Genomic DNA, 14997 nt, shown 5'->3' on the forward strand with positions numbered 1-14997 from the left:
GTGCAGGTGATAGCCACGTTGAGGGGAGTAATGCCAGTGCAGGTGATAGCCACGTTGAGGGAAGTAATGCCAGTGCAGGTGATAGCCACGTTGAGGGGAGTAATGCCAGTGCAGGTGATAGCCACGTTGAGGGGAGTAATGCCAGTGCAGGTGATAGCCATGTTGAGGGGAGTAATGCCAGTGCAGGTGATAGCCACATTGAGGGGAGTAATGCCAGTGCAGGTGATAGCCATGTTGAGGGGAGTAATGCCAGTGCAGGGGAGTAATGCCAGTGCAGGTGATAGCCATGTTGAGGGGAGTAATGCCAGTGCAGGTGATAACCATGTTGAGGGGAGTAATGCCAGTGCAGGTGATAACCATGTTGAGGGGAGTAATGCCAGTGCAGGTGATAACCATGTTGAGGGGAGTAATGCCAGTGCAGGTGATAACCATGTTGAGGGGAGTAATGCCAGTGCAGGTGATAACCATGTTGAGGGGAGTAATGCCAGTGCAGGTGATAGCCACGTTGAGGGGAGTAATGTCAGTTCAGGTGATAGCCACGTTGAGGGGAGTAATGTCAGTTCAGGTGATAGCCACGTTGAGGGGAGTAATGTCAGTACAGGTGATAGCCACGTTGAGGGGAGTAATGCAAATGCAGGTGATAGCCATGTTGAGGTAAGTAATACCAGTGCAGGTGATAGCCACGTTGAGGGGAGTAATGTCAGTACAGGTGATAACCATGTTGAGGGGAGTAATGTCAGTACAGGTGATAACCATGTTGAGGGGAGTAATGTCAGTACAGGTGATAGCCACGTTGAGGGGAGTAATGTCAGTACAGGTGATAGCCACGTTGAGGGGAGTAATGTCAGTACAGGTGATAGCCACGTTGAGGGGAGTAATGTCAGTACAGGTGATAACCATGTTGAGGGGAGTAATGTCAGTACAGGTAATAGCCATGTTGAGGGGAGTAATGTCAGTACAGGTGATAGCCACGTTGAGGGGAGTAATGTCAGTGCAGGTAATAGCCACGTTGAGGGGAGTAATGTCAGTGCAGGTAATAGCCATGTTGAGGGGAGTAATGTCAGTACAAGTGATAGCCATGTTGAGGGAAGTAATGCCAGTGCAGGTGATAACCACGTTGAGGGGAGTAATGTCAGTACAGGTGATAGCCACGTTGAGGGGAGTAATGTCAGTGCAGGTAATAGCCATGTTGAGGGGAGTAATACCAGTGCATGTGATAGCCATGTTGAGGGAAGTAATGCCAGTGCAGGTGATAGCCATGTTGAGGGGAGTAATGTCAGTACAGGTGATAACCATGTTGAGGGGAGTAATGCCAGTGCAGGTGATAACCATGTTGAGGGGAGTAATGCCAGTGCAGGTGATAGCCATGTTGAGGGAAGTAATGCCAGTGCAGTTGATAGCCATGTTGAGGGGAGTAATGCAAATGCAGGTGATAGCCACGTTGAGGGAAGTAATGCCAGTGCAGGTGATAGCCATGTTGAGGGGAGTAATGCCAGTGCAGTTGATAGCCATGTTGAGGGAAGTAATGCCAGTGCAGGTGATAGCCACGTTGAGGGGAGTAATGCCAGTGCAGGTGATAGCCATGTTGAGGGGAGTAATGCCAGTGCAGGTGATAGCCATGTTGAGGGGAGTAATGCCAGTGCAGGTGATAGCCACGTTGAGGGGAGTAATGCCAGTGCAGGTGATAGCCACGTTGAGGGAAGTAATGCCAGTGCAGGTGATAGCCACGTTGAGGGGAGTAATGCCAGTGCAGGTGATAGCCACGTTGAGGGGAGTAATGCCAGTGCAGGTGATAGCCACGTTGAGGGAAGTAATGCCAGTGCAGGTGATAGCCACGTTGAGGGGAGTAATGCCAGTGCAGGTGATAGCCACGTTGAGGGGAGTAATGCCAGTGCAGGTGATAGCCATGTTGAGGGGAGTAATGCCAGTGCAGGTGATAGCCACGTTGAGGGGAGTAATGCCAGTGCAGGTGATAGCCATGTTGAGGGGAGTAATGCCAGTGCAGGGGAGTAATGCCAGTGCAGGTGATAGCCATGTTGAGGGGAGTAATGCCAGTGCAGGTGATAACCATGTTGAGGGGAGTAATGCCAGTGCAGGTGATAACCATGTTGAGGGGAGTAATGCCAGTGCAGGTGATAACCATGTTGAGGGGAGTAATGCCAGTGCAGGTGATAACCATGTTGAGGGGAGTAATGCCAGTGCAGGTGATAACCATGTTGAGGGGAGTAATGCCAGTGCAGGTGATAGCCACGTTGAGGGGAGTAATGGCAGTGCAGTTGATAGCCATGTTGAGGGAAGTAATGCCAGTGCAGGTGATAGCCACGTTGAGGGGAGTAATGCCAGTGCAGGTGATAGCCATGTTGAGGGGAGTAATGCCAGTGCAGGTGATAGCCATGTTAAGGGGAGTAATGCCAGTGCAGGTGATAACCATGTTGAGGGGAGTAATGCCAGTGCAGGTGATAACCATGTTGAGGGGAGTAATGCCAGTGCAGGTGATAACCATGTTGAGGGGAGTAATGCCAGTGCAGGTGATAACCATGTTGAGGGGAGTAATGCCAGTGCAGGTGATAACCATGTTGAGGGGAGTAATGCCAGTGCAGGTGATAGCCATGTTGAGGGAAATAATGCCAGTGCAGGTGATAACCATGTTGAGGGGAGTAATGCCAGTGCTTTCCTGGGTACACTGGCTTGTGCTGGGGTCCAGTTCCATGGGGGCCAGCAATCTTCTGCCGTTTCATCCAAGTACCCGCTCCTTGTGTGAGAGCCCAGCCTGTGAGTGGTGGTGAGCTTTTCGACCTTAGGGAACATCACAGTGCAGCATGACCCTGTCGGTGACCCAGAATCCACATTTGTTCACCTTCCAGTAGAGGTAAGTGGCTAGTGATCAGTCAGGGGGAATATGGCTGAATTTTTTTTTTAGCCGTCCGAAGCCCAGGGGCTGTTGAGACCCTTGGCAACACTTCAGACTGATACCTTGGCTAAGATCAGCCAATTTAGTGCCGGCCAGGAATAGTTTACCGCTGCACAGGGCGGTGCCTTTACTCACTGAGCCACGGGGGGCGCTGTCACCGGAATCTTTACTTTAAACTGGTGGCAACGAGTGACTCTTGTTCTGTGGTTTCCATTTGGCAGAATGTAACTGAGCATTACTATTAAGCAAGAACAGACAGGGTAAAGTTTGGGGTGGAACCTGTTCTTCATTCTCAGCAAGACTGTTGTGCCCGAAACACTAACCCTGTTGTTTCTCTTTACAAACAATGACCGACCTGCTGCGTATTTCCAGCGTTTCTTGGGGTTTCTAATCCACGGCCCAAATCCGAATCGTGTCCTGCAATCTGGCCCCTCTCCACGATCCAGGACGGATACTTGAAACCAGAGCCTCCCAGCAAACGCTGCCCTTCACAGATTCTCCCCCTCGCGAAGGAAAGGCCTCCGCCATTAATAACAGACTGCATGAGCCTGGAAACAGGACTGCTTCTCGTCGTAAGTCTCCCCGGTACAGTCAGCCCTATCCCAACTTGGCACAATGGGGAGTTCCCAGGTGCATTCACCTTTGGTGAGACCGCACCTGGAATACTGCATACAGTTTTGGTGTCCATACTTAAGAAAAGACATACTTGCTCTCGAGGCAGTACAAAGAAGGTTCACTCGGTTAATCCCGGGGATGAGGGGGCGGACATATGAGGAGAGGTTGAGTAGATTGGGACTCTACTCATTGGAGATCAGAAGAATGAGAGGCGATCTTATTGAAACATATAAGATTGTGAAGGGTCTTGATCGGGTGGATGCGGTAAGGATGTTCCCAAGGATGGGTGAAACTAGAACTAGGGGGCATAATCTTAGAATAAGGGGCTGCTCTTTCAAAACTGAGATGAGGAGAAACTTCTTCACTCAGGGGGTAGTAGGTCTGTGGAATTTGCTGCCCCAGGAAGCTGTGGAAGCTACATCATTAAATAAATTTAAAACAGAAATAGACAGTTTCCTCGAAGTAAAGGGAATTAGGGGTTACGGGGAGCGGGCAGGAAATTGGACATGAATTTAAATTTGAGGTTAGGATCAGATCAGCCATGATCTTATTGAATGGCGGAGCAGGCTCGAGGGGCCGATTGGCCTACTCCTGCTCCTATTTCTTATGTTCTTATGTTCACACGGGTGGTTTCTGAGGCTGGCAGGAGAAAAGCCTCGCCAGGCTAGATCGACTCCTCAGGAGGAGCGGCAGGCAAACTGCACCTCACCCCACGTCACCCATTTCACCATCTCCCAAGTAAAAATGTTCCCTGCTGATATGGTGGGAAAGGAAAAAGAAAGAGGTGGGATCCTATTATCAGTGAATCCTTTCAAAAGCTCACCCATGTCTCTCCAAACATAGCGAAACCTGCTCATCGTATCTGTAGTAGTGGGCTTTGGAGTGATCGAAGGTCGTGTAGGGAGAACTGGCCAGATCCGGTGTCAGAGCTAAAGGAGGAAAGGAAAATCAGAAAAAGGTTTACATCACCTTTACAGACACGAGCAAAAATTGATCAAATAGGCACAGACACACACACACACACATATATATATATACACATAGACACATGCACAAATACACACAAATATATACACACAGATACATATATATGTATATATACACAGATGCACATGCACAAATACACAGATACACGCACAAATATACACAGATACATATATACACATAGATATGCACACACATATATACACAGATACATACACATATATACACATGCACACATACCTACACATACATATGCACACATACACATGCACACATATGTACACAAACACACATACACCCACAGTAAATTCTCAAAGCCTTCATGGCTAATTGTTCAGTTTTAGATTTAAATGCATACTCTGTGTGGTGGGGGCGGGAGTCACTAAGCCTGTAAGCCCCACCCTGGTATTTGGCAGCCACTAAAGTCCAATATTTAGGTTTTTTTTTAAAAAGAGAAATTGCTGGAAAAGCACAGCAGGTCACCCCCACACCTGAAAACAAAAAAGGCAGGTTAACATTTCCGAGTGGGACGGCCCATCAGGATGCCCGAGGGGTTCCAGCCGATACGTTAAGCTGCCTTTTCTCTCTCGGATGCTGACTGTCCTGCTGCGCGCTTCCAGAAGTTTCTGTTCTTTTACTTTAGTTTTAAAATAAAAGTACCACATTTCATTCTTCGGCCAGCGCGTTAAAGGAGACCGACCTGGAGAGGAAGTGCCTCCCTGCGGTCACATTCTGAGCTTAACTATGCCTCCCTCCCCCCCAACTCCTAGGGTTGCCAACCCTCCAGGATTGCCCTGGAGTCTCCAGGAATTTAAGATTCTTCTCCTGGACACTGCTGCGACCAACCCAGGACGAAAATCGTAGAGGGGGCATTAAAAAAAATTGTGCTTTTTATTTCATTTTCTTTATTTATTAGGTATAAAAAGGGGGGGGGCGCGGGGGGAGAAAACAAAGGCTGTTTGACAGGGTGGGTGGTCATGTGTTGAAACCTCCAGGAGTAAGTCCAACCAGAGTTGGCGACCCTACCATCTCCAATTACAACAGTAACTACACTTTAAAAAAAAGTACTTCATTGGTTGTAAAGCGTCCTGAGGTCGTGAAAGGTGCTGTATAAATATGCCAGCCTTTCTTTCTTTAGATAACAACAACCGGTGCACAAAGTCTAGCACTTAACACCTCCCCCTACCTCCCGCACACTCAACCCAACCCCCGCTCTCCCCTTACTCCAGTCCTGAGACTGTCCTGGGAGAGCGCGCTGCTCCCCTCAGATAGCAAGCTATTTTTTTTTTAAAACGATGAATGGACGCAGTTTTCCTCAGCCCTCCCCTGGGCCTTCCTTCAATATTGAAAAGCCTGCTGTTATTGCCTTGGTGTTTTTTTTTCGTGTTTTCTGGTCACTCACACGCCCGGGCATTTCCCACCCTGCCACCGTACACCCTGCTTTGGTGCACGCACTCTGTCCCCTTCTGAACATTTTCACCTCCTTCGTCCCAGTTTTGCTCCTGAAGGTGCCGACCTTGCTGGGTTATTGTTCCAGCGGTTGCTGCCGTTTGTGGCCTGTTCTTCACGTGAAATCCCAGACAGGGCGTGTCGACGGAGGAGGGGGGGGGCGGGGAATGGGGCTTTTCAACTGCGGGGAGAGCACGGCTGATCCCCCCATCCAGTCCTCACCTAGGGTTGGCAACTCGGAGTTCCTGGAGGTTTTATCACATAACCTCCCGCCACCAACCGCCCCGCCCAGTCAAACGACCTTTTACGCCGACTCAAATATTTTTATAACTAATAAATGAAAGTGCTCAAAAGAAAATGAAAAAAAAAATACCCCACACTATTTTTGTTCAATGGTTTTTCTCCCGGGTGTCGCTGGCAGCAGTGAGCAGGAGATTAATCTCTAATTCACGGAGATTCCAGGACAATCCTGTAGAGTTGGCCCCCTAATCCTCACCTGGGGCTCAATTTTCAAATGGAGCTGGGAAGGGGTGGGGGGTCAAATTGAGATCAGGAAACCAATTAGTACGGGTTCCCGGACCTCCTTTTGATTTTGACATAAGGACGTCTTTTATTTTTTTTTGTCGGTTTCCCGTCCGACTGAGCGGCCTGATTGACAGGCTGGTCTCAGTCAGACGGAGGACCGGCCAGGGAGAGGACATCTGCAGGTAAGTCTGCAGGTAAGTCTTTGTTTGTATGGATTCGGGGGGGGTGGGGGGTGGAGGGGGGGGTGCGGGGAGCATGGGTGGATAGGGCCACGGGTGGGCATGGGGGTCGCGAGTCATGGGGGATGGGATCGGGGGGCAGTCATTGGGGGGAGGCGGGATCGGGGATCATCGTAGGGGTCCACAACCGTTGAGGGAGAGGGTCGTAGGATCGGGGGTCCGTGTTCGGGGTGGGGGGGGGGGGGGTTGGTTGGAGCTGGTAGCCTTGTTGGGCCTGGGGGAAGCATTCCAGGCCCACAAGCTGTGCCTTTCTAGGCACCTACCTGTTAGTCTCGGGCCTTCTCGAGGCGTAAAACAGAAGGCCCGGAAATCCCGGCCCCCCGGGGTTGAAATGGGGAATTAATTAAAAGTGGAGGCCTGAAGCCTCCTTGAAAGGTCTTAAGGCCCGACCCCGCCTCCTGCGAGCGGGTTGGCCGCCCGCCCCTCGTCCTGTCCCTGTGAAAACCGGAAATGGGCGGGTTGGAGGTGGGTTGGGTGGTGGGGTCTGAAATGGTGGCAATTTTCAATGCCCCTCCCCGCCCATTTTTTACTTTTAAAATCGAGCCCCTGCATCTTCGAAGCCAGTGCCAGCGGACCAAAGAGGTACCGACGTAGGTGTAGCTGCGTCCGATCAAGAGTCAGCACCTCCGGGAAAGGAGGGGGGAGAAAAAAAGAACCACAGACCCAACCCTGGGGGGGGGGGGAAAAAAACAAAACACAAGGCAGCACTGCCCATCGAGGTGAATGAGTCCCCAGGTATATCCCAACATTTGACCGTGAGTGCGCGCACGCCCTACTCTGGGCCAAGCCCTGCGCAGCAAAAGCATCCGCAATCCGTTTCTCTAGTTCCCATACCTTCATTAACTGGTTGAATGACCCTGTCCAGCCCTCGAGACTGATAGAATTCTCGAATTCGCTTCTCCTCACCTGCGAAAGGGAACACATTTCACGCAGTTTAAGCAGTATTGCGGAATTAGGGGTGGGAGATTAATGCCGATTTACGGAATATAAACGAGGCAGCATTCTCACCAAGTGGGGGGGAGGGGGGGAACTGAAACCCCCCCCCCCCACCTCTCAAGGGAATCAGTGTCTGTGCAGAGGAGAGACCAAGAATCTTAAGAGATATTAATGGCACTGCTTGTGGTACCTCCCCAACCCCACAGGGGGAGGAGGATAGAGGGAGTCAACACGGCAAATTTAATCAGACGGTGATAATTAGAGAAGTGAAAAGGCCATGGAGTCGGACAAAGCTCTCTCCTCCAGTATACCGACTCTCCCAGATCAGCATCCACACAGTGATTTGAACTTTACCTTATTCCTGGATCTCTGCCCACAACCGCCCCCTTCCATTGTCCCGAGGGAGGGGAGCAGAGATGGGCCTGCATTGCGAGAAGACCCCAAGGTCGTCAGCTGGGAACGCAGCTGCTGGCCTTCCCTTTTTGGTGACATTAGGCCCTGCCAGGTGGTTTGGCCTGTGCTGGGGTGACCCCCAGGCCGTATTGATGGCCCGGAACGGGAAATAGAGCTGCTCCCGGACCTGGGACCGGCGCGCCCCGCTCCCGGACCTGGGACCGGCGCGCCCCGCTCCCGGACCTGGGACCGCCGCGCCCCGCTCCCGGAACTGGGACCGCCGCGCCCCGCTCCCGGACCTGGGACCGCCGCGCCCCGCTCCCGGACCTGGGACCGCCGCGCCCCGCTCCCGGACCTGGGACCGCCGCGCCCCGCTCCCGGACCTGGGACCGGCGCGCCCCGCTCCCGGAACTGGGACCGCGCGCCCCGCTCCCGGACCTGGGACCGGCGCGCCCCGCTCCTGGAACTGGGACCGCGCGCCCCGCTCCTGGAACTGGGACCGCGCGCCCCGCTCTTGGACCTGGGACCGCGCGCCCCGCTCCTGGAACTGGGACCGCGCGCCCCGCTCTTGGACCTGGGACCGGCGCGCCCCGCTCCCGGACCTGGGACCGGCGCGCCCCGCTCCTGGAACTGGGACCGCGCGCCCCGCTCCTGGAACTGGGACCGCGCGCCCCGCTCCTCAGTTAATGAAGCAGTCCGTGCCCGCATGCAGCAAGACCTGGACAACATCCAGGCTTGGGCTGATAAGTGGCAAGTAACATTCACACCAGACTAGTGCCAGGCAATGACCATCTCCAACAAGAGAGAGTCTAACCACCTTCCCTTGTCATTCAATGGCATTACCATCGCCGAATCCCCCATCATCAAAATCCTGGGGGTCACCATTGACCAGAAACTTTAAAAAAAAAATTCATTCATGGGATGTGGGTGTCGCTGGCGAGGCCAGCATTTATTGCCCATCCCTAATTGCCCTCGAGAAGGTGGTGGTGAGCCGCCTTCTTGAACCGCTGCAGTCCATGTGGTGACGGTTCTCCCACAGTGCTGTTAGGTAGGGAGTTCCAGGATTTTGACCCAGCGACAATGAAGGAACAGCAATATATTTCCAAGTCAGGATGATGTGTGACTTGGAGGGGAACGTGCACGTGGTGTTGTTCCCATGTGCCTGCTGCTCTTGTCCTTCTAGGTGGTCGAGGTCACAGGTTTGGGAGGTGCTGTCAAAGAAGCCTTGGTGAGTTGCTGCAGTGCATCCTGTGGATGGTACACACTGCAGCACTGGTGGTGAAGGGAGTGAATGTTTAGGGTGGTGGATGGGGTGCCAATCAAGCAGGCTGCTTTGTCCTGGATGGTGTTGAGCTTCTTGAGTGTTGTTGGTGCTGCATTCATCCAAGCAAGTAGAGAGCATTCCATCACACTCCTGACTTGTGCCTTGTAGATGGTGGAAAGGCTTTGGGGAGTCAGGGGGTGAGTCACTCGCCACAGAATACCCAGCCTCTGACCTGCTCTTGTAGCCACAGTATTTATATGGCTGGTCCAGTTAAGTTTCTGGTCAATGGTGACCCCCAGGATGTTGATGGTGGGGGATTCGGCGATGGTAATGCCGTTGGATGTCAAGGGGAGGTGGTTAGACTCTCTCTTATTGGAGATGGTCATTGCCTGGCACTTGTCTGGCACGAATGTTACTTGCCACTTATCAACCCAAGCCTCGATGTTGTACAGGTCATGAAGCAGTCCGTGCCCGCATGCAGCATTATCTGAGGGGTTGCGAATGGAACTGAGCACTGTGCAATCATCAGTGAACATCCCCATTTCTGACCTTACGATGGAGGGAAGGCCATTGATGAAGCAGCTGAAGATGGTTGGGCCTCGGACACTGCCCTGAGGAGCTCCTACAGCAATGTCCTGGGGCTGAGATGATTGGCCTCCAACAGCCACTACCATCTTCCTCTGTGCTAGGTATGACTCCAGCCAATGGAGAGTTTTCCCCCTGATTCCCATTGACTTCAATTTTACTCGGGCTCCTTGGTGCCACACTCGGTCAAATGCTGCCTTGATGTCAAGGGCAGTCGCTCTCACTTCACCTCTGGAATTCAGCTCTTTTGTCCATGTTTGGACCAAGGCTGTAATGAGGTCTGGAGCCGAGTGGTCCTGGCAGAACCCAACCTGAGCATCGGTGAGCAGGTTATTGGTGAGTAAGTGCCACTTGATAGCACTGTCGACGACACCTTCCATCACTTTGCTGATGATTGAGAGTAGACTGATGGGGCGGTAATTGTCCGGATTGGATTTGTCCTGCTTTTTGTGGACAGGACATACCTGGGAAATTTTCCACATTGTTGGGTAGATGCCAGCGTTGTAGCTGTACTGGAACAGTTTAGCTGGACCAGCCACATAAATACTGTCCCTACAAGAGCAGGTCAGAGGCTGGGTATTCTGGGCGAGTGACTCGTCTCCTGACTCCCCAAAGCCTTTCCACCATCTACCGCCTAAAAGGACAAGGGCAGCAGGCACATGGAACACCACCACCTGCACGTTCCCCTCCAAGTCACACACCACCCTGACTTGGAAATATATCGCCGTTCCTTCATTGTCGCTGGGTCAAAATCCTGGAACTTCCTACCTAACAGCACTGTGGGAGAACCTTCACCACACAGACTGCAGCGGTTCAAGAAGGCGGCTCACCACCACCTTCTCAAGGGCAATTAAGGATGGGCAATAAATGCCGGCCTCGCCAGCGACGCCCACACCCCATGAATGAACAATAAAAAAGGACCGGCACCCCGCTCCTGGATTTTGGGACCGGCGCCCCATTCCTGTCCGGCAATGGGAGGGGGGAGAGGGACGGTAAAATTGGCTTCGGTCTCTTCTCCCCAGCCCATTCTTCCAGATATTTATCACTCTTTGCATGATGTAGTTCCTTTTGAAATCTGATTGAAAATTACTTTTCACTGGTTTATACTTCCGACCTCTGACTCTATTATCCTGCTAGTTTTGAGGTCGAATATTCGGAATTTACCCTCTCTAAGCCATTTCATAATTTATATCGACCAGTTAGCCTAACATCTGTTATTGGGAAAATGCTAGAATCCATTATTAAGGAAGTAGTAGCAGGACATTTGGAGACTCATAATACAATCAAGGAGAGTCAACATGGTTTTATGAAGGGGAAATAGTGTCTGACAAATTTATTAAGAGTTCTTTGAGGAAGTAACAGGCAGGGTGGATAAAGGGGAACCAATGGATGCAGTATATTTGGATTTCCAAAAGGCGTTCGATAAGGTGCCACATAAAAGATTACTGCACAAGATAAGAGCTCATGGTGTTGGGGGTAATATACTGGCATGGATAGAGGATTGGCTAATTAACAGAAAACAAAGAGTCGGGATAAAAGGGTCATTTTCAAAATGGCAATCTGTAACGAGTGGGGTGCCGCAGGGCTCAGTGCTGGGACCCCAACTATTTACAATATATATCAATGACTTGGATGAAGGAACAGAGTGTCTTGTGGCCAAATTTGCTGATGATACAAAGACAGGTGGAAAAGCAAGTTGCGATGAGGACACAAAGTGTCTGCAAAGGGATATTGACAGGTTAAGCGAATGGGCAAAAATTTGGCAGATGGAATATAATGTGGGAAAATGTGAAGTCATCCACTTTGGGAGGAAAAATAAAAAAGTAAAATATTATTTGAATGGAGAAATACTACAAAATGCTGCGGTAAAGAGAGATCTGGGTGTCCTCATACATGAAACACAAAAAGTCAACATACAGGTGCAGCAGGTAATCCGGAAGGCAAATGGAATATTGGCCTTTATTTCTCGGGGGATGGACTTTAAAAGCAGGGAAGTCATGCTACAACTGTACAGGGTGCTGGTGAGACCACACCTGGAGTACTGCGTACAGTTCTGGTGCCCTTATTTAAGGAAGGACATACTTGCATTGGAGGCAGTTCAGAGAAGGTTCACTGGGTTGATTCCGGGTATGGAAGGGTTGTCTTATGAGGAAAGATTGAACAGGTTGGGTCTATACTCATTGGAGTTTAGAAGAATGAGAGGAGATCTTATTGAAACATACAAGATTCTGAGGGGACTCGATAGAGTAGATGCTGAGAGGATGTTACCCCTCATGGGGGAATCTAAAACTAGGGGGCATAGTCTCAGAATAAGGGGTCGCCCATTTAAGACGGAAATGAGGAGGAATTTCTTCTCCCAGAGGGTCGTGAATCTTTGGAATTCTTTACCCCAAAAAGCTGTGGAGGCTGAGTCATTGAATACATTCAAGGCTGAGTTAGACAAATTTTTGATCAGCAAGGGAGTCAAAGGATATGGGGAAAAGGCGGGAAAGTGGAGTTGAGGTAGAAATCAGATCAGCCATGATCTCATTGAATGACGGAGCAGGCTCGAGGGGCCGAATGGCCTACTCCTGCTCCTATCTCTTATGGTCTTATATATATATATATCTCAACCAGGGTCCCCCTGACATAACATCTGATCTCTAGGTTGGAGGGGCTCAAATACACAATCCTCTAGTGGTTAGCTGGTGAATGAACTTACTGTCCTGTAGACCTGGCACTAGTTTGTAAACGATGTCCTGCATCACTCGATCGAGCTTCAGGTTGAGAAGAGGCTGTGTCTCGTGGATTTTTATATTGCACATTGGGCAGTATTTGCTGGTCTGCAGGTACTTCACGATGCAACTCTTACAGACTGGAAAGGAAAGGGTAATTTTGAGACAGTGGGAGAGAGAGTGAACACACAGGACTAGCACGCAGTGAAAGCTGCTCATGAGGCATAGAATCTTACAGCACAAAGTGAGGCCATTTGGCCCATCGTGCCTGTGCCAGCTCTTTGAAAGAGCTATCCAATTAATCCCACTCCCCTGTTCTTTCCCCATAGCCCTGCAAACTTTTCCCTTTCATGTATTTATCCAATTCCCTTTTGAAATTTACTATTGAATCTGCTTCCACCGCCCTTTCAGGCAGCGCATTCCAGATCATAACAACTCACTGCGTAAAAAAAATTATCCTCAACTCCCCTCTGGTTCTTTTGCCATTTGTCTTAAATCTGTGTCCTCTGGTTACCGACCCTCCTGCCAGTTGAAACAGTTTCTTCTTATTTACTCTATCAAAACCCTTCATAATTTTGAACACCTCTATTAAATTTTACCTTAGCCTTCTCTGCTCCAAGGAGAATAATCCCAGCTTCTCCAGTCTCTCCACATAACTGAAGTCCCTCATCCCTGGCACCATTCTGGTAAATCTCCTCTGCACCCTCTCTGAGGTAAGTCACTCCATCCACAGGCATTATCACTTTGTGAGTGATTCTCAATACCCAACTTTTGAAATAAAAACGGAAAGTGCTGGAAATACACAGCAGATCTTAGAATCACAGAAATTTACGGCACAGGAGGCCGCCATTTGGCCCATTGTGTTCTGTGCTGGCCGAAAAAGAGCCATGCAGCCTAATCCCCCTTTCCAGCTCTTGGTCCACAGCCCTGTAGGTTAGGGCACTTCAAGTGCATATCCAAGTACTTTTTAAATGCATTGAGGGTTTCTGCCTCTACCACCCTTTCAGGCAGTGAGTTCCAGACCCCCACCAACCTCCGGGTGAAAAAAATTCTCCTCAGCTCCCCTCTAATCCTTCTACCAATCACTTTAAATCTATGCCCCCTGGTTTTTGACCTCTCTGCTAAGGGAAATAGCTCCTTCCTATCCACTCTACCTAGGCCCCTCATAATCTTATACACCTCAATTAAATCTCCCCTCAGCCTCCTCTGTTCCAAAGAAAACAACCCCAGCCTATCCAATCTTTCCTCATAGTTAAAATTCTCCAGTCCTGGCAACATCCTCGTAAATCTCCTCTGTATCCTCTCTAGTGCATTCACATCTTCCCTGTAATGTGGTGACCGGAACTGTATGCAGTACTCAAGCTGTGGCCTGACCAGTGTTTTATACAGTTCTAGCATAACCTCCCTGCTCTTATATTCTGTGCCTTGGCTAATAATGGAAAGTATCCCGTATGCCTTCTTAACCACCTTATCTACCTGTCCTGCTACCTTCAGGGATCTGTGGACATGCACTCCAAGGTTCCTTTATTCCTCTACACCTCTCAGTATCCTCCCATTTATTGTGTACTCCCTTGCCCTGTTTGCCCTCCCCAAATGCATTACCTCACGTTTCTCTGGATTGAATTCCATTTGCCACTTTTCTGCCCACCTGACCAGTCCATTGATATCTTCCTGCAGTCTACAGCTTTCCTCCTCACTATCTGTCAGAACCTGAAAAGACGGGTTAATGTTTTTGGGTGGAGACCCCTTCGCCTGAACTCTCTGCTTTCTCTGTACCAAATGCTAACAGGCCTGCTGTGCATTTCCAGCATTTTCGGTCTTTTAATTTTCACTTCATTTCTCATCCTTTGACAGCTGTTGGCTGCTGCCTCGAATCCCTGCGCCCAATGCTGCATCGCCTGCCTGTGTCCTATTATTCACTCACCTGCGGATGTACTCTGAACAGGCAGGCCTAGTGTTAAGTCTCCGAGGGCAGCCAAGGCTCATTGTTCTGGGCTTGAAATTGTCCTGGTGCTCTGCCAGTTGGCCTCTAATAGGTGATAATTTACCTTAACCGATTTCATTTTTAACAATGGGAGACGTTTGCGAATGATGGAGGGTTTTCTGATGTGCTATTGGCCTTGGCTCAGTAAATACTCTCGCCTCTGAGTCAGAAAGTCGTGGTTCAAGTCCCACTCCGGGAATTGAGCATGTAATCTAGGCTGACACTCCCAGTGCAATACTGAGGGAGTGCTGCACTGTCAGAGGTACAGTCTTTTGGATCCCTTGTTAATCAGGAATCTATCTAATTCAGCCTTAAAAATATTCAATGACCCTGCCTCTACCGCTCTCTGGGGAAGGGAGTTCCAGACTCACGGCCCTCTGAGAGAAAAATTTCTCCTC

The 14997-nt window shown here is 50.3% G+C and overlaps 1 protein-coding gene across 1 annotated transcript in view; it reads right to left on the reverse strand.

Annotated features, from left to right (window-relative positions):
* The window catches only part of pcgf1 (polycomb group ring finger 1), a 58245-nt gene that overhangs the window by 23328 nt on the left and 19920 nt on the right, over positions 1-14997 (reverse strand). The window contains exons 3-5 of the mRNA XM_067980103.1: positions 12603-12755; positions 7558-7629; positions 4350-4455 (exon numbers count right to left, since the gene is read on the reverse strand). Of these exons, the coding sequence (XP_067836204.1) occupies positions 4350-4455; positions 7558-7629; positions 12603-12755 (331 nt within the window). The remainder of the gene's footprint in view (positions 1-4349; positions 4456-7557; positions 7630-12602; positions 12756-14997) is intronic.

This window comes from Heptranchias perlo, chromosome 1 (assembly GCF_035084215.1).
Source record: "Heptranchias perlo isolate sHepPer1 chromosome 1, sHepPer1.hap1, whole genome shotgun sequence".
In the NCBI taxonomy this organism is placed as follows: Eukaryota; Metazoa; Chordata; class Chondrichthyes; order Hexanchiformes; family Hexanchidae; genus Heptranchias; species Heptranchias perlo.